We start from the raw sequence: 27829 nt of genomic DNA, 5'->3' as shown, positions 1-27829 counted from the left end.
TCCTGTAAAAACTCTCTCTCTCTCTCTCTCTCTCTGTGTGTGTGTGTGTGAGAGAGAGTGTGTGTGTGTTGTTCTTTCCCTCTCTTTCATTTTGCTGGAATAAAAACAGGGAAGGTAAGAATGAAGATGTAAAGGAGGAGAGGATGATGGGGTGTCATTTGAAAATACGCAGATTCAGCAAGCGCGCGGATATTTTGCTTGTGACTGCGCGCTCGCTGCACACTCGTCAGCTCCACGCGCACGGGCAGGGTGAGTACGCGCTTCTCCAGTCTGTTTTCATTGTTCTTTACTGTTATCAGCTGACGTGTGACTGACTCGAAACACATTATAACACCAGACTTTTGTCAAGTGTTATTGACCAGTTCCAGAAAATGAATGGGGATGTATTTATGGGTGCGCGTGTCGACTGCGTTCACAGACGCGTTTCATTTATCCCAGCAGGTTCGCGAGCTCGTCGCGTGTTTTGCCAGTATGAAAAATATGTGGGTAACGCTTAATCATAGAAGAGCGGGATGTTTGTGGTCGGTTGTAGATCGTAAACCTCTTGGGTCATTTAGGATACTGACAAGCAGTGGAAAATACTAACATCTGCAGCTGTTGAGTTTTGTGTTAGTCACATCGGCAGTTCTAAGTGTGTGAATGGTAGTTTGTATCTGGCTCAATCAAGTCCCTCAAAAGTGGGAACTCCATCATTACTGGGCCAAGGTCTTTGCATACATTACATCCATACATTTTTTTAAATCCATACATTAGCCTAAATCTTCCTGGCACGCTCTCGCTCTTTTCTCTTCTCTCTGTCCTTTTTTCTCACGGTACCCCTTTTGTTAACACATTTAATGTAATACATTTAGCTATCTTGTTAATTTCTTAGGGTTAACCTTTAATTGATTAAGTGTAAGATACTTAATAGGATGCAGGTCTAATATTGTTGATCGAGTACACTTTATCCTCAGTGAGAGAGTGCAAAGCACTGATCAGTGCACACTGTAAGTACTTTGTACAGTCTTAAAGTGTGGGTATGCTTGTGTTTCTGTAGGTCAACTGGCGCAGCATTGTGCTAATGTAATCGGACCCGTTCTGAGCGGGATTCGAACTGGCATGGGAAGCGGGCACGCTAAAGGCTACAGCCTCTAGCATCCGTCGCTAGTGCACCTCTTGAAGCCAGGGGAGTGAGGTTTACACATACCGCGTGCCAGCTGGCACCCATTACACTCATCCCCCTAAATCTCAATCCCATCTGGGTCACAGCACCACTGTAACTGTTCCTACTTGACCTACTCCAAGTGAGATTCAAACCGGCGCCTGCCAGCATGGGAGGTGGGCGCACTAACAAGGAGGCTATAGGCTACAGTCTCTAGCATCAGTCGCTAGTGCGCCTCTTGAAGCCAGGGGAGTGAGGTTTACACATACCGCACAGCTATCACGTGCCAGCTGGCTCCCGTTTCACTCACCCCCATCTGGGTCATGGCACCACTGTAACCATTCCTACTTGACCCACTCCAAGTGAGATTCGAACCGGCGCCTGCCGGCATGGGAGGTGGGCGCGCTAACAAGGAGGCTAAAGGCTACAGTCTCTAGCATCAGTCACTAGTGCGCCTCTTGAGGCCATTGGAGTGAGGTTTACACATACCGCACAGCTATCATGAACCAGCTGGCTCTCGTTACTCTAGTACAGCTTAAAGCGAGGGAGGAAGAAAGAGCATGTTTCAGTTTCTTCGTATCATGTGTACAGGAATATTCTGAATAGATGTAGGCTACACTTAATGCATTTAAACTTTTATGGAGCATTTTAACTTTTTGGGGGATAAAGTCTTAAACAGATAATTACTTTAATCGCTGATGTGGATATAAGTGTGTTTAAGAGACGGACAGACGAGCTCCGCTGTGAAATCATTACTTCAGCTCAGTAATTCAACATCACGCTCAGGTTGATTTATAAATAAATACATGGGAATCATTAAGTGTATCGTGTGATACATTAACATAGACATATCAAGAAGTGTTTAAAATTTTAAATGTATATGATGTAGTATCTTAGTTAATGTTAGGCTACTCTCGACAAGCTCCACAGTCGAGACTGCGCCCATCCGATTTGAAATCACACCGTGCACATTTTTATTCATAATGTTTACACTTTAGTAAAATTGGCTTCGCAGACTCATAAATTAATTGTAATTTTGGATATGTTTATTTTAAATATTGCTTTATCCTTGTACTTCTTGGATATTGAGTCAAACAAATATTTCTTTCTATTATTCGGGTGAATTCGTTATTTGTTTTGAAGTCATTATTCGTGCCATTTCTGAATACGGTATTCAGCTTCAGGCACATCCCTACTAATTCCAATGTAATTACAGTGGCTTTCACAGTGGCTCACCTTATCGAGTGTTGGACTTTGGCCTCAGAGGACCTGGGCTCAAGCCCAGCCATGCGTGCAAGCTGACAAGTGAGGCAAAAGTGTCACAGAAGTGACACAAAATGATGTCATTGCTTCAGAAAATGTACTTTCTGTGTCACATTTGCTTTTTGACTATTGGTTAGGTTTAGATTAAAGTTTTAGGTTAGGGAGGTATGTTTTACTTATTAAAACCTCCATCTAACATTCATCCTTAAAACCTCGTCTGATTACAACACCATTTCACTCCTTTTTGGCACCCCTCGCTGGACATTTCACTTGTAAACTGCAGCGAAACGTGTTATGAAGCATGTAATTTCGTTACGCAAAAATGTTGCCATGGTAACTTAATTTTCATGAGATCAGGCTGGAATAATCACACTGTTTATGTAAAAAACAATGCTATTACCTCAAGCTTTGATGGAGTGAAAATAACCTAATAGCCATGTTTATCTCACAAAAAGCTAAGGAATTAAATGTGGCTGACTGCTGTGTGAGTTTGATGTTGGTCTTGGGCAGGCTGGGCTTGTCATGGAGAAGTAACTTCTTCTACATCAGTACACAGAGCCTTGAGGGCGCAGAAGCACTGCGGGGCAAAAGAGCCTTGCAGGAAAAAAGCTTTCTCTTTTTAGGAATCTCATTGAAGCAATGCAACTGTCTCAGTTGCATTGCTTCAATGCACTCAGCACGAGCACAGTGCTCTCCTTATGCCATTTTTACTGCATTGCAAAATCTGTCCATCATTCACTGGGGTTCATTTTCTGTTGACTGATGGTGTTCTGGGTTTCATCATTCTTTGTTCTGGGACAAACGGCAAAAGGTAGAACTCTCTGATATTTGCAGACACTTGCACACATGGCTCAGTGTTGCATTGAGAATCTTTTAGAAGCTTAGACGCTTTCTGATGTTTCTCAGGGTCTGTCTTTTTTCACTCTTTCTCACTCTTGTGCTCTTTCTTTTCATCCCTGTTTCTTCCTCTCATTGCTTAGGGTGCTGCGCTGAATCACCAACTCTAAAAGACAGACGGGAAATGACAATATGAAAAAGCACACCCACACAAACAATATACAGCATCTTCAAAAATATCCATCATAAAAGTCATCATAGCAGCAGCTGCAGAGCGACAGGAAGCGTTCTTTCAACAACGCGCACGTTACCGAATGACAGCATCAATTCAATTAATCACTTGTCAAATTGTAATCCTTAAATAGGTAGAAAGTAATTGAAAGGATGAAACCCCACTGTATGAGCTCAGCACAGATGCAGAGAGAATGGGGGACACGTTTTGCTTTGAAAAGACCTTTTATGTTTTCGTCAGCACTGTCATCAAAACATGCACAACCAAGATAAAACACAAGCCTCATTAATTAAGAATTGATCAAAGCATTGCCCTGGGAGAATTAGAGGTGCATGGGTCAGAAAGAATATGTGATCTCAAACATTTCACACAGAGAGCGCTAGTTCAGAATGTTCTGACATTTACATACTGCCATTTTTAGTTATCTGCCCCATAATTGGCCTTATAGCAGTCTCTTCTCTTGCCCTGTTCGGACATATAGCAGTCTCTTCTCTTGCCCTGTTCCTCACTCTCCCTCTCTCTCCCTCTCTCTCTCTCTATCTCTCTCTCTCTATTTAATCCAAAGTGCTATTTTGGCATGACAGTTAAATTGTGGTTACACTTTACAATAATGTTTCTTTTGCTAAGGGATTTACAAAAGCATTTTACATCATTTATATGCAATTATAAACCAATATGGGTTTTTTAATGGCCAATGCCAATATCCAGAGAGCAGGGTGGCCGATAGGCTGATACAATGCCGATATATCACACATTTTAATATAGTAAATAACAAACATAAAATTGCTAAAAAATATATATAAACTCTTATTTAGCACTATATTTACTCAGTTTCACACAAAACTAAAAAATTATATTGTATTTTAAATGGTAGATAGCAGTTTCTTCTGATTTCTATTTAGTCATCAAATTTTAGTAATTTATTTGCACATGAAGAAATTGTTAATACATTAGGAAAAAGGAAATAACAGTACACACAGTAGTCCAGCAACCATGGATGGCATGTGCGCATTAACAATCGCATTTACTCAAAAAATACCAGATTAAACCAATTGTACATACAGTGCATAGTTAATAAGACATTTACTTATAGCACACGTGAAGCGCTTTTAACTTGGGCTGCATCCGAAAACATAGGCAGCTGACTTGCTACCTTGCTGCCTAATCAGTTAATGGCTTTACTGACAGCTGTTTTGAATGAATGGAACTCTTAAGGAAACTGATCTCCGAACAGTTTGAAAAGCACCTTATTTTCATCCTACCTCTGTATACAGCCTCCGGAGGCAGCATTTTCCTGGTTTTGGACGCAGCCTTGAATTTGCACTCAAGCGCTCGTGCGGATCCAGCAAGAGCAGCAGCAATTTCCTGACAGTTTATTCAGCCTGGATTGCCTGCTTTGATTGACACGGAGTGACCGTCATGATTTGTGAATCAGAGGAATTGATTCTGGCTGTTAGAGTACGTGCTTCAGAGGAAGATATTAGATGAGAGCTCAACGGGAAGAAAATGCTGGATTTTCGTGAGGTTCGTGAATTACATCTGTTTAAACAAGAAATCTGCATATTTGCAAATGGTATATAATACAAGTTTTATTGATATTTGCCTTTTATCTTTAGAAAAGTTACAGGGAAATGTTGAGGAGAGGCTGTTAGAATACGTGCTTCAGAGGAAGATTTATGAGCGCTCCGCAGGACACTGGATCTGCTCAAGTTGTGTGAGGTTGGTTTATTACATCTGTTTAAATGAGATTTGTGCATATTAGCAGATGGAATATATGTTATTAGTTTTATTGATATTTGCCTTTTTATCATTAGACAAGACAGTTAAAAGTTACAGGGAACTGTTGAGGAGAGAGAGGGAGAATGAAACAGGCGAGCACTTTAACATAATGAGCTCAAACGTGTCTGTCGCTGCTGTGATATGCAGACTGTTTAAATGACACCGTGTTACACACCGGTCTATTATTGTAGTAACACAATGCACGTAAAAACAAAACAAACCGTTACTGGTTGTTTACATGTCTCAGTCATGCAAGCAAGTGATTCTCAGTGCCCTCAAGAAACAAATCGGCCAAATGGGAAAAAATTCGCCTCGACAATATATCGGTCGACTGCTAATTATAGCAACGTACATTAAAAAGGCAACTTTTATCCAATACTTGATTAAAAAAAAGTCAGCATTCAATTTACATGTTATAAATGCTTAATTAATACACTTATGCATACTTATATTAATCAAAAACATAAAATGCCCTGATTTATGTCACAACGTAGCAAATAGCAAATTATAGTGCAATTAAAATTGGGATTATGTCATTTTTCTACAGTTAGCTTTGTGTTTATATTAATAACTGTACTGTCATTACTTATTTTGTGTTGTCACTTACCTTGTCACGTGGATGTAAAAAATGGGTTACCTAGTCCCAGTTACCTAAATTCCTCTGCAAATATACACTTGTGAGGTCTTCATGCTCATTCATAAAATATAGTAAAGACTGATGACCGTTAAACCAAACTGAACTTTTCTGTACATGTTTCTAATGTTGGCAGCTCATTAATAAATACTTCACAGCTGTCCACTTTACATTATTAAGCATACATTGTTATTAATCATTTATTACATGTGAGTTAAAATGGCTCACCATTTGGCAGATATTGCATGAAAGTTACTTTTTATGCATGCTGTTATAATTGCAAATCAATGATTTATAATCCTGTTGTAAATAAATTATAATCATTAATGAACCCCTTTATAATCCCTTAACAGAGAGAACATTAATGTAAAGTGTTGCGGAAACGCAGTTCGCGTTCTGCCTACATCCCTACAATGTAGACAGAATGTGACCTACACACCCAAGGATAGTAAAACCTGAAATCAACTAAATTGTGAGTAGCAGCCAACAGTCCCCACAAGGTAAACGGCTTATTAAAGGGATAGTTCACCCCAAAATTGAAATTCTCACAAATGAAGATTAACATTTAATTTCAGCTATGTAGGTCAATACAATGCAAGTGAATGAGTGACAAAATGTTGACTCTCCAAAAAGCACATAAAGGCAGCATAAAAGTAACCCATACGACACTAGTGTTTTAATCCATATCTTCAGAAGTGATATGATAGGTGTGAGTGAGAAACAGTTCAATATTTAAGTACTTTTTAGCTAGAAATTCGTCTCCCTGCCCAGTAGGGGCAATATGCAAGAAGAATGTGAATCACCGAAAACACAAGAAGAAGAATGTGAAAGTTAAAGTGGAGATTGTCTGAGCAGGGAGGAGAATTTATAGTAAAAAAAAAGGACTTAAATATTGATCTGTTTCTCACCCACACCTATCATATCGCTTCTGAAGACATTGATTTAACCCACTGAGTCTTATAGATTACTTTTATGCTGCCTTTATGTGATTTTTGTCATACACAAAGTCATGCACATCTGGGATGGCATGAGGGTGAGTAAATGATGAGAGAATTTAAATTTGTGAACTATTCCTTTAAACATATTAAATAATGAATTATTATAAAAAGTAAAAATGCAAAAAAGATTTTTGTTAGGGTCAGGTATAGAGGTTAGGGGATATTCTAAACCTATTGTAATAACAATAGTCAGAAGGTCAGTGGAAAGTGCCCAGAATGGTAGAAAAAAAAAAAAAAAAAAAACTCTCTTTTTAGACATTTTATCTTGAATATACGTATAATATTACACTTTTGGATTGATGTTGTGCCATCTAGAGTCATGTCATCACAAATAGTTCTGGTGGGACATTCCCTTGAATTGCCTCTTTCTAAATTTCTCTTAAAAACTTAAAAATAGCTCATAACACATCTAATGCAGAGGATTAGATATGAAATTATTTTGTGTTCAGGGAGACCATCAAACATTTATTCAAACATCATTTTACATTTACTTATGACAGGATGTTAAAAACCCTGCAGCATTTTGTGCACATTTGGCTTTTCCTCCAATAATTATAATTATACATTAATTGAATCTCTCTCTCTTTCTCTCTCTCTGTCTCCTCTTTAAAGAATTAATCAAAAACCATCTCAATTCCTCTGAACACTGAATTGCAATGCAAAGGCATGAGCAAATGGTGTGTGTGTTTGTGTGTGAGCGGGTTTGGGTGGTTTACGAGGACATTGTTTTTTAGGTTGCAAACTGGTAATTACAAGGGTATTATGCTATAAATGTGGTTTATGAGGACATTTCTAGTGTCCCCATAATTCAAATTGCAAAAATAATTCAAAAAAACATACTAAACATTTTTTTTTTTTAAATGTAAAAATGCAGAAAGTTTTTTGTGAGGGTTAGGTTTAGGGGTAGGGTTAGGGTTAGGGGATATAATCTATAGTTTGTACAGTATAAAAATCATTATGTCTATGGAGAGTCCTCATAAGGATAGCTGCACCAACACGTGTGTGTGTGTGAGTTCTGTGTTGCACAGTAAAGCTATGAGTCATAGCTCTGTAGGTGTGTGTGTGTGATGCTATTTTAATCACTGCCAATAATGTTTCCCTTTCTGCCTCAATGACTGCCACAAGTTAAGCCAGGTGAACTGGTGTGATTGGTTGATGTTGCCACTGTGGGACAGAAACTCATGGGATATTGCACTTGGCTTATATCGCATTTGGGATATCGCACCTATTTTGTCATTTCACTGGTGAACTGAAGAAAAACAACAGTTGAGCAAAAGTCTGTTTTACAGTGCTGTCTCACTCACAATTACACATATTCCTAATGTTATTGCTTCTTGGCTGTGGATTTCTGTTCTCTTCTGATGTACTGATGGTTTTCTCTCTTTTGTGATATGTATGTGGTGTCTGTGTGTGTAGATGAGCTCTTGCAGCAGCAGGGCTCTGACTCTGCTCTCCACAGTGTTTGGGGCGTGTGGACTGCTGTTGGTGGGGGTTGCCGTGGCGACGGATTATTGGCTGCTGATGGAGGAGGGCATCGTACTGCAGCAGAACCAAACAATCGACATCAAGATGGCATTGCACTCTGGGCTCTGGAGAGTGTGTTTCATAGCAGGTGCAGACACACACATACTGTATGTGCACACCCTCTAGACAGTGTGTTTTACAGTAAATGTGTACTGTATGTAACTAGAAACAGGTACATTCAAACAGATCACATATGCATGGTGCCTTGGTGTTTTGTGTAAGCACACAGACACAGAGAATGTAGTATATAGTAGTTAGACAAGCATGCACACTGCAAACCTATACTGTCCTACATCGCCAAAACTCAGTAACTACGGCAACACTGAAACTGAGAAAAACAAATTCAAAGTTTTTGATTGTCCAGCCAAATGTGGATTATAAAACAGTCTCACTCTGTTATCTCTTAATCTGAGAACAGTTGAGCCAAACCTGTCTGTTAAAGGACAGATTATAGTCTAAGAGACCAGATTTCAGTCACAACTCGATTATGACAAAATGTGTACTTACTGTGTTTTGCCTTTGTATTGCAGTAGATTTGAATACTGTAGTTTGTTGCAAGAGCAGTATATGTACATAAGCATGAATTTGTTTAATGCCTTTCATAGTAAAATTATTCCATTTACATCCATGTTTTATTTCATATATTATTCATTAATTGTTAATATATCCTCTTTCTTTCTCACTCTTCTAGGTTCAGAAAAAGGTAGATGTGTCGCCTCTGAGTATTTTACAGAACCAGAGATTGAAATTACCACAGAAAACACAGCAAATATCCTAAGTGAGTGAAAGTCAATTTTTCAGAACAAATTTACTTGTAACATCTGTACACCCAACACACATGTATTTCCTGCTCTGGCAGAGATGGTGAGGACAGCTACACCCTTCCCTATGGTGTCTCTTCTCTTCGTGTTCATGGCCTTCATCATCAGTAATGTGGGCCACATCCATCCCCAGCGCACCATCCTGGCCTTCGTTTCTGGAATCTTCTTCATCCTCTCAGGTAGTGGGAAAGCCATTCCATCTGAGTGCTGTTGTCACTATCTGAGTGTTTTTGGTGGATAATGCTAATTTTGTGCAAGACAGTGATATGCATGTGTGTGTGTGTGTGTGTGTGTGTGTGTGTGTGTGTGTGTGTGTGTGTGTGTGTGGGCAGTGGTAAGTGGTTTACGAGGACTTTTTTTTAGGTTACAAACTGGTAATTACAAGGGTATTATGCTATAAATGTGGTTTATGAAGACATTTCTAGTTTCCCCATAATTCAAATCGCTTAAAAAAACATACTAAACAAAGTTTTTTTTTTAAATGTAAAAATGAAGAAAGTTTTTTGTGAGGGTTAGGTTTAGGGGTAGGGGTAGGATTAGGGGATAGAATCTATAGTTCGTACAGTATAAACATCAATATGTCTATGGAGAGTCCTCATAAGGATAGTCGCACCAGCGTGTGTGTGTGGGGTCACATTCTGCCTAATTCTGTCACGGTTTTGAGGAAGGACTGAAGAGGCAGAAATGGCAATGATGTAGTTTTATTGAATAAAAAAAAATAAAAATTACAAAATAAACAAAACAACTTACAAACAAAACACTCACGAGGGAGTACAAATAAAACAAGACAACAAAAATGACTAGTGGGTAAAGGGAATTCACAGGAACAACACTAAACAAACCGACTGGATGTAACTGGAATGCACAGGACCAGCACGACTAGGCTGGGAACAAAACACAACAATCTGGCGGGGAAGATGAGACAAAGGAGAGAATAAATAGAGGAACGGGAGATAGGATACAGGTGCCGCCCATAATCACGAGCAGCGCGAATCAGCGCTGCCATGGCAACGCTGATTACACTGCTGAGCAGCACCTGTGAGAAACACGAGGGAGAGAGAGAAACAACAGCACATGGGACAACCTGAGAGATGGTTGGAGGAAACTGTCACAATCCTGCCAACACAAGTATAAACAGGACGAATGAGGCAGGATCATGACAACTTCCCCACAATGTAAGCAGAACGTGACCCACACACCCAAAGATAGTAAAACCTGAAATCACATACCATTGCCAACAGCCCCCACAAGGAAAATGGCTTATTAAATAAACTAAACAATGATTTACTAAAAATGTACAAATGCAAAAAATATTTTTGTGTGGGTCAGGTATAGAGGTTAGGGGACAGAAAATATATTTAACCTATTATAAAAACAATAGTCAAAAGGTCAATGGAAAGTGCCCAGAATAGTATAAAAAACAAACTTCTCTCTTTTTATAGACATTTTATCTAAATAAATAATATTACACTTTTGGATTGATGTTGTGCCATTTAGAGTCATGTCATCACTAATAGTTCTGGTGGAACATTCCACTTGAATTGCCTCTTTCTAAATTTCTCTTAAAAATGTAAAAATAGTTCATAACACATTTGATGCAGATCTTTTTCTGAGGAGGATTAGATGTTAAATGATTTTGTGTTCTGTAGTCACTAGAATGCAGCAGTACCACGTCTATTCAATTAGCGATGTCTTCTCTGATCTTAAACCTGTGTGAGCATGAAAATGCTCCATCTGTTTATTATTTATTACTGTTTGAAACAAGTAGATGCAGTTTGTGGTGATAACCTGGAAAAATCTATCTAATAATATTTGTGATTTAAATGTTGCTTGCAATAAATTTCGTTTCGTCAGGGTACACGGTTATGCTGCATTCCATTCAAGTTGGATGATATGATGTGACTTGATATCTCCGACCATAAATGCATTCCATTCCCCGATATTCGGAATTGCAACGCTCCCGTTAGCTTAGCAGGGGTTTGACTCTCATTAGAAATGTCTCCTAGCAACCCAACTGATAAACAATGCTGCAGCACTAGCATTTGTGCTTCAGGTTTATGATTATCAAAAGAGATTATAACGTTTTATACACCTGTTTCTGCAGGCGTTTGTTAAACAAGCTTTAATATCATGTAATGTGGAAACTTGAACTCATTTATTGATATTACTTAATAAAGTGAATGTTTATCACTTACTTTGTATATCTCCCTGAGTGTCGACATGTTTGTGTGACATCATGCCCCTACATCTCGAGTTGAGAATTTCTGCACGAGCCTACAAGTTGTAATTCTGACTTCATTATGCATTCCATTGCACTTTTCCTAGTAGGAAGTTGTAAAATCCGACTTTCCAAGTTGAATGGAATGCAGCACTACTTTTCAAAACTTGATCCGACACTGAATGCTCAAGCAGCCTAATTTACACTTAGAAAACTCTTGATGTTGCTATAACAATGCAAAAAGCACTTACTGTACCAATTTACTTGAAGTGAAAATCTGTCCTCCTTTCCTGTTTAATAAATTAAGAAATCACACAGTCATGCAGAACATCTCGTGTTTTTAAATCCATAAGGATCTCTTTCTCAATGGCGATAGCGACAGTGATGACGATCTCGTGCTCTTCACTTTCAAATTACGTCACTTAAAGCGTGATTGCGTCACTCAAGGCCAGCTAGAAGGCCTCGACCGGGACATATCCTAAAGATCACACCCACCAAGAACAAATAAATCAATCTGATTTGCTGATGAATCTGACAATCTGACTTTAGTTGCTCATTCATTTGCATTCATTTGAAGGCCTGAGGGGGTGGAGCTCAAACTCTTGCGCTGCTTCGGGCATGTGATTTGTGAAACAGTTGTCACACTTCGCTTGTAAACATCAAGGAAAAAATTCTGACTGGATAAGCTTTTCGTTTTCCTCTATTTGTTTGTAGATTAATTAACAGTGGAAAGCGGTTAAAAATATATAGGCAAAAAGGTGATTGAGAATGAAATGATTAAAAATATTTATTTATTTGACATGTTAGGCCAGCAGAGAAGGCTTTGCTGGCCCTGAGAATTCACCACTGCTGTAAAATCACTTTTATAAAATGTATCATATGGTTATCATAGCTGTCACATGACAGCTTTCACTGTATGGTTTCATATATTGTACTCTTATTATTTTCATATGTAATTTGTACAGTGCTCTAATACAATGAAGACGGTCATCAATTTATGTATAAAAAAAATGCCAGACACCTTCCATATTATGTAAATGTGAAGATTAAACTCATCAGTCAATAGTGACTGATCCATCCCTCTTTTATTTCCCAGTAGAATACCTGAAATATTTGAGCATGCAATTCAGTCCTGCAACAGCAGATGTCAGCAAGTTTATAAAACATAAAACATGCTCATTAGAGAGAATTAGGCAGTAGACCCATACTCTACTAGCCAATCTTCATGTGGCAATGAATAGAAATCACTGACAGATTTATCACAGAAGTATGTTTTGGAGAAGATATTTATTTATTTATTTAAGCAGACTGTTTGTATAATTTGTTTTAAATACTATCCATTCCTGTAATATCAAAGATTATGCACTATAAGTTTTAGGCATTTTTTAAAAGTGTTGCATAGTGAGGATGTCTTCAAAAATAATGACATAAATAGTTTTCATTTATCACTTAATGTCATACAAAGTCCTGTAAACATAAAAAAGCTAAATCAATATTCGGTGTGACCACCTTTGCCTTTAAAACAGCACCAATTCTCCTAAGTACACCTGGACACAGTTTTTCTTGGTTGTTGGCAGATAGGATATTTCAAGCTTCTTGGAGAATTCGGCACAGTTCTTCTATCTATTTAGGCTGTCTCAATTGCTTCTGTCTCTTTATGTAATCTCAGACTGACACGATGTTCAGTGGGGGGTCTTGTGGGGGCCATAACATCTATTGCAGGGCTCCCTGTTCTTCTGTTCTAATCTTTTCTATTTGCAAAAGTAATGTTTGGGAGTCTAACATTTATAATTCCTATTGACACTAACGCTGAAGATATAAATAACCATTTTAAGACAAATGCTTTTGTGAAAAATCTTATGTGCCTAAGACTTTTGCACAGTACTGTATATATATATATATATATATATATATATATATATATATACACACACACACACACACATACAGATGAAGTCAGAAGTTTACATACACTTAGGTTGAAGTCATTAAAACAAATTTTTTAACCACTCCACAAATTTCATATTAGCAAACTATAGTTTTGCAAGTCGTTTAGGACATCTACTTTGTGCATGACACAAGTAATTTTCCCAACAGTTGTTTACAGACAGATTGTTTCACGTTTAATTGACTATATCACAATTCCAGTGGGTCAGAAGTTTACATACACCAAGTTAACTGTGCCTTTAAGCAGCTTGGAAAATTCCAGAAAATGATGTCAAGCCTTTAGGCAATTAGTCAATTAGCTTCTGATAGGCTAATTGGAGTCAATTGGAGGGGTACCTGTGGATGTATTTTAAGGCCTACCTTCAAACTTAGTGCTTTCTACAAATAAATGTCAGGAACTGTGAGAAATTGAGTTTAAATGTATTTGGCTATGGTGTATGTAAACTTCTGACATCAATATATACATATATATATATATATATATATATATATATATATATATATATATATAGAGTGCATAATCTTAGATATTAGATAATGGGTATATATATTAATATGTAATATGATTATGTATATAATAATATATACAGTAATGTGGTTAGAAAGCTGTTGAAAGGTTAGGTGCTGTAAATCATCTGTTTTGTTGAATAGCATGGTTCCAGGAAACTAAGAATTTTTATGAATGTACATGAAATAGCATTTTCATAGAAGACTGCAGTGAAAGATGGCTAGCCCTAACTCTCTCTGAATGTAGAACTTATTTGTATGCTGATGCCACTGTTGTTTACTGCATTACTGCCTCAACCTTGCACACAGCTAGAAAAGACCTTCAACTTTATCTAACACACCTCTCTCTATCTGCAGCATAGGCTTCCTTACAGGCCGCCTTTGAAAAACACCTTTTTACTTGTCCTTTTCTCTTTGTGCTCTCTATCTGTCAGGATAAGAGAATGAGCCCCAGGACCCAAGTGTAGAGTCTAAAAAAACAAAGGATTTATTAACAACACAAAAAGCGTTGGGGCCTGGGTGGTTCAGCGAGTAAAAACGCTGACCACCACCCCTGGAGTCACGAGTTTGAATACAGGGTGTGCTAAGTGACTCCAGCCAGGTCTCCTAAGCAACCAAATTGGCCCGGTTGCTAGGGAGGGTAGAGTCACATGGGGTAACCACCTCGTGGTCGCTTTAATGTGGTTCTCGCTCTCGGTTGGGCGCGTGGTGAGATGTGCGTGGATGCCGTGGAGAATAGCGTTAAGCATCCACACGTGCTATGTCTCCGCGGTAACTCGCTCAACAAGACATGTGATGAAATGCGCGGATTGACATCTCAGATGCGGAGGCAACTGAGATTCCTCCTCTGCCACCCGGATTGAGCGCATTGGGTATTGGCCAATTTTGGAGACTAAAATAGGGAGAGAAATCAACAGGTTAACAAGACAGGGCAGGTGTGACTAATAAACTAATAATAGGCAAACAAGTAGGTGGGGTATGAAGTAAGGCAGAGAGACACACAGCGATACAGAAACAAAACAAAGCCACGTGCTCTCACAAGACAACAAAACACCCGAATGGCATGAGCGCACATCGCCAAGACAATATATGCTCATGCCAACCGACAAACAAGACTAGAGAATGCGTAGCAAAGTCAAACAAAGCGATGCCATACATTCTCACACTAAACGAAACCTGAGGCAAACGCCACGCGATGCACGCAACAGGTGACAAAAACAAGACAGGACACCTGTGCGAGAGTTCAACCACACACAAACCTGAAATCTCAGACCGAAGTGACCGAACCTCAGCACAACATGAAGACAGCTAGTGACCCTGGTGCGCAGCGCAAAGCGAGTGCAACGCGCCTCTGCGGTTGCGAGAGACAGACACAGAACATGGAGCATGAGTGTCCGGATCCTGACATAGATCGAAACCGAACCAGGCAGGAAGTTAGGATCCAGACACCATGCTCCGGACATGAAACAAGACAGACCGAAGATTGCAAGGCAGGGAATTCAACCGAAACCATGCGATCACACAAAGACAGACAATGAAACACAAGAAAGACATGGGACGATGATGCCACGGTCCTGTCAGAGAAAAACCCAAACTGACTGAGTGACAGGACCATGACATTACCCTCCTGGCATCCCAAAACAGGAACATCAAACAATACACAAGACAAACAATATGAGTACTAACACAAAACAAAACACAACAGAAAGGGAGGGAAAGGAAGGAAACCAGGGAGGAAGCTTAAGGAAAGGGGCGGGGTCCGGCAGCCTGGGAGGAGGCCTCAGGACAGAGGGGATGGAGTACTGGGCGGCAGCCGCTGGACAGGAGTCAGAGGACTGGGCGGAGGCCACTGGACAGGGGTCACAGGACTGGGCGGCGGCCACTGGACAGGGGGAAGCGGACTGGGCGGTGGCCGCTGGACAGGTTTCAGGAGGGAACGGCTCAGGGGGGCGGAGCCGTGACAATGAAAGACAGACAATGAAACACAAGACAGACATGGGACGATGATTCCACGGTCCTGTCAGACAAAAACCCAAACTGACAGAGTGATACTATCGGCCTTCTGCTGAATATGTAATGGACATTCCAGACTCCTCTGGTTTGATAAAAGTACTTAAGAGAAGGCATTAAATAGTAAAGATCTAGTGCGCTGATAGCACTGTTAGATAGGGTGGCTGTGAAATATATCTGTGTTTTTGTATGTGTTTGAGAGAGAATGAGATGGAGACTTGCATATGGAGTTGGACAGTCAGCTATTGCAATAAATATTAGAGAGATTTCTCAGTTTGTGCATGTTGTCAGGACGAGAAAGGCTTTTCTCACCCATTATCATCTCTTGCTCTTGTGACCTCTTGTGCTTCTCACAGTCTTGTCTTTATTCTCTTTCCATACAGGAATTCCTACTGTATGTACCTGGAGAGAACTAAGTGTTTGCATGTACCATTCAATTCAACAGCAGTTGCTTGACTGAAACATTGAGGCTGTCATCTTTGCTCATAAGCGTTCAATTCAGGAAACATTTGTCATCTGACTAATCAATCATCAATGGCAGCACATAGCGAAAAATATATGCCAGTTTGGCACTTTTAAGAGCCTTAAAAAAACTGAAAAACATCTACAATGATTTAGATGTTGCTGTTTATGTTGCTTGGGGTGGGGGGGGGGGGGAGAAAAAACTTTATTTCATCTGAAACAGTTACTTATGGCAGTACATAGGAAAACATACCTTTTGCTATCACAATGGTGTTGTTCCGGCTTCTTACTTTTTATTATTATTTTTTTATTATTACTTTATGTAAATCACCACAGTTTGTTATATTACCCTGGTATTTAAAAAAAAAAAGTCAACACTTCTGCAATGGGGTTTCGAACAGGGAGTGACTGTAAATTTGGCTTCTTTTTCTCTTCCGACTGCCATAATCGTAATTGTGGATTTTTTTATTTTGCAGTTGGGGCAAATGGGAACATAAAAATTATATTTGCTGTTGTATCTCCTTTATCTCAATAGATGTTTACCCTAGTTGGGTGATTCTTACGAAGCCTGTCAAGAAAATGTCCTGGTCATATTTAACCCAAAATCAATAAAAAAAATATGAAATTATATTAAGCATCAAGAAAATGAAGCCGACAATTAGAGCCATTAAGATTTTGTTTATATTTTAACATTATTTTAAGCTCATTTTACCCCCAATTCTCATTACCCCAGTGAATCAGGACTGTCACGGTCCTGTCACCTTATCAGGTTGGGTTTTTGTCTGATGAGGACCGTGGCATCATCGTTCCCTGTCTGTCTTGTGTTTCGTGTCTGGGGCATGGTGTCTGGACCCTGACTTCCTATCTGGTTCGGTTTTGGTCTGTGTCGGGATCCGGACACTCATGCTCCAGGTTCTGTTTGTTTTGTTCCAAGCATGTTGATGTTTTCGCCCTCATGTGTTTCAGGTACCGCTGACATTGTTTCCATGGGAATGCTGATCATGCCAACTTTCAGCTGCGAGCGGCACCTGCCCCTTGTTTGTTCATACCTATATTAATCCCCTCGTGTGTCATGTCCTTTGCTGGATTGTCTGATTGAATATTAAATGTAGTTCAGTTTTGACTGATTGGAGTGATATGTAGCTCAGTGTTGACTGAATGTGCTTCGTTATAGTAAGCTGTTTGGTGTGAAGTAACTAACCTCACTGTCTCTGCCCAGTTGGTCCTGTTTCGTGTATCTGTTGGTTGCCCGCGTGTCGGGTGTGTGGTTGCCTTCCAGTTCGCTGCGTGTCAGCTGGGTTTCCACGGAGGATACCTCGTCTTTGCCCACGTGGCGGGAGCTAGATCGCCCTAACCTGCTGACCGTAAATAAATCCTTTGAACGCTTCCTCTGCATTTGGGTCTGTTTGTCTCGCTATCACTCATTACAAGGACGTTTACTTTTACTATTCCCATTGTTTTTAATGATGATTCTCATTACCGTAACACAGTCCATTTTTTTACTGTATTACAGTAAAAAAAGATGCTTTTTTACAATTATTTGATTTTATTAAAACAGTTAAATGAAAGACAGTAGAAGAGACTATGATGTGTAAATACTTTACAATTTAAAAAATATATATTTTTTGGCAGCAATGAGAACTGGGGGGTAAAATACGTGTATATGTCATGAAAATAATTTCACAATGTAAAAAATCTTATTGCCTCTAAAAATAGGCTTTATTTTCTATATGCAAAAATATTATTTTTTATTTAGGACCAGGACATTTTCTTGAAAGGTTTTGTGAGAATCACCCAGTTTACTAGTTCACACATTCCTCTGCTCCTCTTTCCTGACCCTCAATGTATGTCCCTCTGTCCTCAATCCATCTCCAGCACACTCCTCTTCCCCTTGCCTGCAGTGAGGAGAGTGTGGGGCAGGAGGCTGTGATTTATTTAGATAGAGCTGATGTCCTCTCATCAGTGGCCGGGCAGAGTCCTGGAGTGTGTATGCATGTGTGTGTCTGTTGAGATGGCTCGAGGGGTGGTAAGTCCTCAGGGGCCAGGCAGGAAGTCTGTAAATGTGAGTACAGTACATTATGTGTGTGCTGTGCTGTCACTTTCTATGCAGCAGAGGTGTTTTACTTTTTACTTTAGGAGATATTTTTAAGTAGTTTTTTTTTTCTTTATATATTCTTTGTTACTCATAGGCCCTGTCCAAAAATGGTGCACTGGATGTGTAATTGCAGTCTTGTGATAGCCATCACTTTTCACATTTCAGTGAAGTCCACAAGACAGTGTGTCCTATTTATCATTGTATGATTCTGAAGGGACTTCACGAGCACCTCCTTTGCAGCTGCTGTGCCAATCCCGCTCTGATGCACACTCCATACTGTAAAAAAAATCTATATTTTTCACTTTTAGTTTTTTATGTTTTAACTAAATTGTCAAGTCAGTTTAATATGGCATCAATGTTGATTAATAGTAGTTTGGCGATGTTAAGAGCTCGACTTTTACCTAATGATATTTGTTAAGTGTCACCATTACTGAGGTTTGAGTGTCAAGTGTTGTCATCTATGTGCCTCCTAATCAAACTATTAAAGATGAAGCCTGTGCCTTTCAAGAAGAGACCATCCTGCAGTGCAAAACTTGCAGGGTTTACTTGACAATTAAAGATAGGTTCACTGAACACTAACTTTACAGCAACAGTTCTGTAAAAAAATGTGAAGTTGTTAACTGCATCAGATTCATGTTCAGCTAATAAAACTGATTAATTTTACCTAACTAAACTGAAATTTTCACAACTACATTCAATCAGTTCAGATAACGTTTTAATTTGTGAGATAAACTTATCCAATTAAGCCAGTTAAACTCAAAGCCCAAGCAAAAAAGTAAGTAAATTTAACCCTCCCTTGGTCTTATGGGTCAGTTTGACCCTTTTGAATTTTTTAACCCTGATATACATCAACTTTACGTTTTCGGCCTGAAACTTCATGACTTTCTCCACAGAGGTGAGCTGAACCCTGCAATGTCACTTTTTTTTTTTTTATTTAATGTATTTATACACAAAGCTACAAAATATAAGTCCATATGTTGTCCTTAAGGGTCAAATTGACAAATTTAATTAACTTATAATACAGGCTCTGTTTGCTCTATCTCTCTACTTTTGGTCTTAACCCTTGTAAGTCAATTTAAAAAAGTTACTCAGAGGTCCTTAGAGGACAAAAATGTCCACGTCAAAAACTGCCAAAAAAAATTATATATTCATATTATTTTCCACTTTCACTGACCTGTAATACAGCAAACAGAAAATAGGGGAAAAAAGCATGTATTTGCTCCATAGGCTTAACATGAGAAAAATGGCGCCATATGGTGGAAAATATTACAAATTTAAATTTAGGAGCCAGGGCTCCGGAATGAAAGCATTATATTATAGAATTCATGATTTTATGCTTTAATGGCACTGGGATCAAATATTGTAGTTTTAATGGGTTTCAATGGGGACATTTTTGTCCTTAAGGTCCTGAGTGTAACTATTTTGTGTACACAGTGTATTATAGATGTATTATAGGAACTGAGGTTGAAATATCAAAATTCCCCAAAAAATACACACCTTTGGCAAAAAACAAAAATGAAAAAGACAAATATGTCCGAAGGTCGCACAAGGGTTAAATTGTTCGTCTAGGTGCCAGCTAACACTAGAACAAATATTTTCTTCTATATCTTCTATTCCAATATACAGTTTTGAAAGGCCCAACACAGCTTCAAAAAAGCTTCAAAAGCTTGTAATAACTGCTCGATCTCTCTACTTTTAGTCTTAGATCATTCCACTAAATGGCAGTAAATGCTAAAAAAAGTGCAAAAAAAATTCTATCACTTTCTATCACAACAATACAGATCTAAAAAGTGGGGGCGCCCTAACATGGTTTGTGACTCCGCCCATAGACATCCAGTCTTTTTTGGGAAGCCCCGCCCTTTCTCCATATTTTGTGTAATATCTGAATGGACTACAAATGTGATCTTGGTGTTATTTGATAGCTAAGAACCAGGTTTGCAATGATGTATAACATTTTATTATCAATATTCAAGATCATATTCAAATGATGATTTGTTTATAATACTTTGCTGATTTTTTTTGTACATTTGAGACATAACAGTGGATTATTTACCCAGACAAACTGAGAGACAAGTAAAAATAGACTAATTTTGTAAAAAACAACCTAAGGTAAGAGCTGATATAGAGTTTGTGGCTGGGGCACCGCTAGACCCCTTTTACTGGGGCACGTGCACCAGTATAAATATGCTGTGCCCCAGTAAAATCTCAAGTTTGTGTTTTAACAATTTACATTATTTATCAGCGCATTCATTTAGATTGATAATCCCGGAAAAAAAGAAATGGATCTATCGAAATGCAATGCAGTAACCCACCCAATCAACGCTTGTAAAAGCAAAGCAGTTTAACCGAAAACACAAATCTGATGCATGCGCGCAGAAATCCATTTCATCGTGGCGCGCGCCTGTGTGCTTGCTATAATAGCCAGTTAGCCACTGCAGCACACACACAGAAGTCCAGGTGTCGGCACGCAAGTCAGAAGTGAGGTAGGCTATGAAAACATGACGAAACTAAAGTACATTTATAAATACTACTGATGATCTTATTTTGACTCAAACATTATTGGCTCCTGTAGATGGACATCAGAAAATACTTTGGACGAAGCAGGGACATGGAAGCAAAAAGGAGAGATGAGTTTGAGGGAGGTAAGGCTTGATAAACAAACTACATCCTCAGCCGTCAGAGTCAGGTCTCAGACATCAGATGAAAAAGCATCAAGTCTCAGGAAAACCTCTGTCAAGTCAATGGAATTGCAGAGAAAATAAACACATTTTTGTGTTCTGTAGTACTGTCTTTGATTGTGTATGATAATTAATCAATCTTTCGGATATGAAATTAATAATTTAATTCGCTGGCGCTAGTTTAGGACACTACATAAACAGTTGGCATTATCTATGGCTTCTGTGTGCTAATTTTAGTAACTAAAAAGGACTATAGTTTGGCTTGTTTTGAGTTGTTGTTGCAAGTAAACTAAATGAGTTTCAAACGTCAGTTTAAACTTACACCAATTATGTTAGCTAGCTAGATATTCATTAATAGAAACGACACTTCTGCATTTATAAAGTTAGAGATAGCTCAGCTAGTTTCGCAAGCTAGCAACCAAACTCAGCCAGTTTAGCTACCAACTCTGCCTAGCGACCAACGCTTAGCTAGCAACCAACTCTCTGCTTATTCTGAGACCTTTTTGTCTAAAGCCATTTCGGCTGAGGCTGTTTTGCCTGATGTTGGATAATGCAGTTCCATAGACTTACTTGACAGAGGTTTTCCTGAGACCTGATGCCTTTTCATCTGATGTCTGAGACCCTGTAGGTGGAGGAGGAGGAGAGATGGAGCTGGATGAACAGTCGGAGGTGCGTCAAAGCGAGAGAGTGGAGAAAGACAGGCGAGAGACAGGAGAGCCATGGAGAGGAAACTGAGGGAGAACATTAGACAGGGGCAAGGCCAAGGGCAAAAACCACTGGTCACAATGTAGAGGGAAACATTAGTGACCTGGGGGGAAAGCACTGTGACCCAAAACAGGTTAAGTTGTCATTTTCCCAATATCCCCAGCACAACTTTGGATTAAAAAAGTGATTTTTTTAATTCAAACTTGTTTGGAAGCTTTTCCTGGTTGGAATATTCTATATCTAGAGATTCAGCTTTTTGTTTTTCATGTAGGATGTTTGGTAAAAACATGAAACATGACACCTTTGTTAGCACTGGCCTAACAAATTGGAAAAAAGCACTGGATCTCTTTAGAGAGCATGAGAAAACACCTGCCCATAAAGCAAGCATGCTTTTCTGGCACAGCTTTAAAGCCAGTGCTGCTCATGGCAGTGTAACTGAACAATTGCACTCAGCAAATGAGGCAGAAATAAAAGACAGACGGGAGTACCTCACCCGTATTGTGGCTGTAACACAATTCCTGGCCAAGCAAAATATTCCCTTCCGTGGCCATGATGAGGGAGGCTCCAACCACAACCTGGGGAATTTTCTGTAGTGTCTGGAACTCCTAAAACAGTTTGACCCTTTTTTGCAATCCTATTCAGCCCCTTCACACAGCACTTACTTATCACCTGCATCTCAAAATGAGATAATTGAGTGCTGTGCTGAAGAGATTTCAGCAAATATTGTCAGGGAGGTAAAACAGGCAGGGATGTTTTCAATTATGGCAGATGAAGCCAGAGATTGCAATGCTGAACAGCTGGCTATATGTGTCCGCTATTTTACGGAAGATACAGTGAAGGAGTGCTTGCTTGCAATGACAACACTAAAAGAATTGATGCAGAATGCATTACTGCTGCTATAGAAGAGCAGCTAGTGCATTATGGCATTGTTGAGCTTAAGTGTGTAGCACAATCATATGATGGCTTGGCAGTTATGAGTGGGTCTGTAGGTGGTGTACAAGTCAGATTTAAAACAAACCATCCAGAGGCCATTTATGTGCACTGCTATGCACATCAGCTCAACCTAGTTCTATGTCACACCTGTCAGGCCTTACCAGAGTCCAGGGATCTCTTTGACCTGCTACAAAGTGTGTACTAATTTTTCAGTGTTTCACTTGTAAACCATCACAAATTCAGAGATGTTCAAAATCAGCTGGGGTTACAGCCATCCAAACTTGTGCAGCTTTCAAAGACCCGCTGGTCAAGCCAGTTGCGGTCTGTAAATGCCAGCTTAGAGAATCTCCCTGCAGTTATTCAGTGTCTCTCCAGCATAAACAACTCCATGGCAGTAGGACTCCATGCCAAATTTAGCAGATTCTCCACAGTATACCTATTGATAATGTTCAAGACTTTTCTGTCTGTAACTGAGAACCTGCACAAATATCTGCAAAGTGAAACAGTAGACCTTGCTACGGCTGTTGAGAACAAAGGAGCTGTGTGTGACACTCTAAAACAGATGCGCACAGATGAGAAGACTACTATGCTGTATGATACTGTCAGGACCATTTCTGCAGCAAATCAGATCCCAGAGCCATGTGCTGCTACTAGACAAAGGCAGAAGCAGAAACGCATGGAGGTTTATGTAGTGGACTCTAGTTGTGGAGCAGTGAGTGACCTCAGTGATGTAGAGAAGCTGAAAAGAAACCTGTTTCTACCTTGCCTTGACAGAATGGTTGCTGAGATGGATCAACATTTTTCATCTCTTAATGGCCAAATTTTGAGAGGTGTTCAGGCCTGTAATCCTGGATCAGATAGCTTTCTTTGTGAGGAGCACCTCCGAGGTCTGGCAGATCATTACAATGTTGATCAAAAATCAGAGGAGGTTTTACTGGCTCACAAAAAGGAAAGCCTTCCAATTATGGATATACAATGTGTTTTCAACTTGCTGGATAAAGTCAGGTTCCCAACCTTGACACAGGTTATGCAGATCTCTCTGACAATCCCAGTCAATAGCTGTAGTTGTGAACGGTCATTTAGTGTGCTGATACGGCTCCATACTTGGGTGGCGTGCACAATGGGACAAGACAGGCTTCACCAACTTGCTGTCTTATGTAACATTGTTGGCTGCTGACAATGATGACAATGACGAAGATGACGTGAAGATGAAGAACCCAAGTGCAGTTTATTTACAAACGTGAACCAATAACCCTAACTACAAAACAAAACATGAACATGGACTAAACTTGGCTTGACTATGGCTTGACTATGGCTTGACTATGGCTTGACTATGGCTTGACTATGGCTTGACTATGGCTTGACTATGGCTTGACTATGGCTTGACTATGGCTTGACTATGGCTTGACTATGGCTTGACTATGGCTTGACTATGGCTTGACTATGGCTTGACTACAGTGTACCAAACACATACCATCACATTCAATACTCGACAACTAGACAATGAAAACATGAGGGCTTAAATACAAGACATGGGAGAACATAAACCAATGAACAAACAGAACTCATAACAAGCTAATTAAACAATAACCCAATGAAAACATGACACAAGAACATGGAGGGAAAACAGAAATCACATGACAAGGGAAACAGGAACACATGACATGAACCAGGAACTTGAATTTCAATATAAAAGACATGAATCAACACAATACACATGACATCTTACCAGTTGAGCAGGAAGAACTTTGTAAATTGAGTTAGAGTCAAGTGATTGACTGTTTTGCCAAAATGAAGAATAGGCGGTACAGTTTAATGCTCAAAAAATGAACCAACTCAGTTTGGACTTGGCGATGGACAAGCCTTTTAAACTACTGGGGAATACTTTGTTTACTTTTAGAATATATATGCTCTTTATTTTAGTTGTTGAAGTCATAAAATGACTGGTTTCTTTAAATGTTGTAATTGTAAATTCTTGAAAAAGCTGTAATTATTCATTATTATCATTGTGTAATGTAGAAGAATGCAAATGTGCAAGAAAGTTTTCTCTCTGGTTTTGTTATTTACATATACATGTATGCCTTTTACAGTGCATCCGCAAAGTATTCACAGCGTTTCACTTTTTCCACATTTTGTTATGTTACAGCCTTATTCCAAAATTGATTAAATTCATATGTGATTTTTTTGTTTTTTATTTTTAATAAATTTGCAAAGATTTCAAACAAACTTCTTTCACATTGTCATTATGGGGTATTGTTATATATATATATATATATATATATATATATATATATATATATATATATATATATATATCTTGTGTTTGCATTTATGTCTGTTGTCAATGAGTGTGTGTGTGTGTGTGTGTGTGTGTGTGTGTACGTTTGAAATTTTGAGTATGAGTGTTCTTATAATAACATTTTGACACTTTTCTACAATTAATGTTGAGGCTTCTCAAAAAAGACTGGATTTAAGGTCAAAAGTAGAGAAATAGAGCAAACAGAGCCGTTATTACAAGCTTTTGAACTTTTTTGACAAGATTTTTGAAGCTGTGTTGGGGCATCCCCTGCCTTTCAGGTCTATATATTGGAATAGAAGGTGATAGAGAAAAGAAAACCCATCTTTTTTGTAGTGTTAGCTGGCACCTATATGAATGATTTAATACTAAAAGTAGATAGATAGAGCAAACAGAGCCTTTTATTACAAACTTTTGAAATTGAACATAAAAAAGGGTCAATTTGTTTGTGGCAGCCCATGGAACCATATGGTAAAAAGTTGTGCTATATATATCATGTCACTTGGGTGCTTGGTCAGTTCATAACTACTTGCATCTATATTTTTTTATTGATGTTGTTTTTAACATTGACAGGGGTGGCAGCCAGGATATTAGTGTTCAGTTATTTTCCCTTTACTCGTTTTTTACCATTTATTCTCTGTCTCAGGGCTGAGTCTGGTAGTTGGGTTGGTGTTGTATATCTCCAGTATCAATGATGAAGTAATGAACAGGCCACGGGAGCCAGAGCAGTTCTTCAACTACCGATATGGCTGGTCCTTTGCATTTGCTGCCAGCTCTTTCCTGCTCAAAGAGGTCAGACGCCAAAGTTTCAGCATGACATTTCTGCCTAAACATTTATTTAATGTAAATAGGTTTTCAGCTGAGAGTACATTTAAATTCTATGGCCTTGACTGGCCAAGACTGCTCCAATGATGTGAACATATTGACTCTATCTTGGCCATGCATGTAGGCCCAAGAGTCACTTATGATACTGCTTAAGCAGATGCTTTTAACATGACCCTGTGCTGACGCACTCTTTAGTCTATGGCATAAGCTTTAAGTGCACTCTTGATGTATTATGAATGTGGATCTTCAAGAAGGGCTCCATTTTAGTTACTCTGGACATAAATACTGTATTTCTAGTAGTTATTGTTTTATTGTTTACAATAGGAAAGGGAGATACCAAGGAGGTCAACATTACCATGTACCATATTTATTTATTTATTTATTTATTATACACAAGTTACATCCACATACACTTCTCATTTTAGTCTTTTGGATTTTGTTACACAAATGTTATAGCTATAACTCTTTTTTTCTGCTTGATTCAGCAGAATCCTTCTACTATCATGGTCGCTTAAGAAAACAGTAGTTTGTCAGTGAGAGTGTAGGTGTATGTTTGAGAGAAAAAGAGAGAGACAGAATAAGAGAGCAAAAGCAAAAATGCCTGCCTATCGCTCTGTCTGTCTGTCTGTCTGTCTGTTTACCTGTCTGTCTGTCTATCTGTCTGTCTGTCTATCTGTCTGTCTATCTGTCTGTCTGTCCGTCTGTCTGTCCGTCCATCTATCCATCCATCCCTCCATCCAACCATCTATCTGTCTCTGTCTATCTATCTATCTGTTTGTCTGTATATATATATACAGTATAATATATGTGTTTTTCCTATTTCATCATCTCACTCTCTCAGGGTGCCGGTGTGATGTCTGTGTATCTCTTTATGAAGCGTTATGCAGAAGAGGAGGTGTACCGGCCTCACCCAGCTCTTTATCGCCCCCGCCTTTCTGAGGGCAGTGACTACAGCGGCCAGTACCTGCACTCAGAAACCTGGCCTCCCCCCCAGCGTGCACGGAGTGCCTCTGAGATCTCCAGCGACATCTCCATCCAGCTCACTCAGAACCTCCAGCCCCCACCAAAGTCCATAGTCCAACAGAGCACATCATCTCCGGGAATCACTGCTGCTTCCAGCCCCAACTCTAGAGCTGGCTACCAGCTGTCATCGCCAGGTTCTGCAGCCCCATTCCACCACAACCATCCTCTCCACCCTGGGGCACCTGGAACATCTGCAGCATCCCAGACCCTGCCTCTGTCCACATCACCCGCTGCAGTGCCACCCCCACACTATCACACACACATGCACATGAGCGCCTCTCCATGCTAAAGGAGAAGAGAAAGTTCAGAGAGTTTTCTGATTGTTTCTGAGGAAATGGTGTAGGTTTTTATGAGAAAAGGAAGAGGAAAAAATCCTGTTTGTAACAAAAGGACTGTTTTTAAGATTGAATTTGTGAAATTGTAGCATATTAAACAGCACATGTATCTAATGGAGGTTATTGCACAACGCAAAACACTTTGACAATCTCGCACACCACAACTGATTTATACTTAGGCTTACATGTAGAGCACATAAGAGAAATGTAACTATTGCCTTTACTTCTACAGATACTGAAGATATTCTTGAACTCAAGCTATTATTTCTCATCATGGAATCTGTGAAGTGTTAGTTTTAGTATTTATATTATTATCAAATGCTAAAGTGAGAATTACTTATATGGTATGGACAGGGTATGGACAAATTTCAGTTTGTTTGCATTTTGAATAACAGAGATTCATAAGTGAGTCATAAGCCTGAGAATTTTCAATAGTTGAGAAATAGTGAATATTTCTGGTGTAAATATTGTGTTGCTACTGTTGTTTTTGGCAGTGATTTTTATTCACTGCCTATCTGCAAGATGTTCAGAAATTTGTTGAAAACTGTAACGAAATTAAAATTATT

At 39.1% G+C, this 27829-nt stretch overlaps 1 protein-coding gene across 3 annotated transcripts; it reads left to right on the top strand.

Annotated features, from left to right (window-relative positions):
• The first annotated feature begins 109 nt into the window (after positions 1 to 109).
• Positions 110 to 27829, top strand: cacng7b (calcium channel, voltage-dependent, gamma subunit 7b). 3 transcript variants are annotated; one of them, XM_051719959.1, is made up of 8 exons: positions 110 to 249; positions 4748 to 4997; positions 5090 to 5192; positions 8301 to 8496; positions 9100 to 9186; positions 9268 to 9408; positions 25727 to 25872; positions 26747 to 27829. In XM_051719959.1, the coding sequence occupies exons 4-8, from the start codon at positions 8301 to 8303 to the stop codon at positions 27215 to 27217; spliced, it is 1041 nt and encodes a 346-aa protein (XP_051575919.1). In that variant the 5' UTR covers positions 110 to 249; positions 4748 to 4997; positions 5090 to 5192; the 3' UTR covers positions 27218 to 27829. The 3 variants fall into 3 exon arrangements, with proteins under 3 accessions (XP_051575919.1, XP_051575920.1, XP_051575918.1); XM_051719958.1 differs by lacking the exon at positions 110 to 249 and having other exon boundaries at positions 4484 to 4997; XM_051719960.1 differs by lacking the exons at positions 4748 to 4997; positions 5090 to 5192 and having other exon boundaries at positions 214 to 249.

The sequence above is a fragment of the Myxocyprinus asiaticus genome, chromosome 15 (assembly GCF_019703515.2).
Source record: "Myxocyprinus asiaticus isolate MX2 ecotype Aquarium Trade chromosome 15, UBuf_Myxa_2, whole genome shotgun sequence".
Classification (NCBI taxonomy): domain Eukaryota; kingdom Metazoa; phylum Chordata; class Actinopteri; order Cypriniformes; family Catostomidae; genus Myxocyprinus; species Myxocyprinus asiaticus.
This window is presented reverse-complemented; position numbering and strand designations above follow the sequence as displayed.

Bases quoted from the DNA above. Each gene is read 5' to 3' on its own strand.
- cacng7b (XM_051719959.1), top strand. From the start codon at position 8,301: ATGAGCTCTTGCAGCAGCAGGGCTCTGACTCTGCTCTCCACAGTGTTT. The intron at 9,187-9,267 runs GTGAGTGAAAGT...CTGCTCTGGCAG, and splicing joins AAACACAGCAAATATCCTAA to AGATGGTGAGGACAGCTACA. The intron at 25,873-26,746 runs GTCAGACGCCAA...TCACTCTCTCAG, and splicing joins GCTCTTTCCTGCTCAAAGAG to GGTGCCGGTGTGATGTCTGT.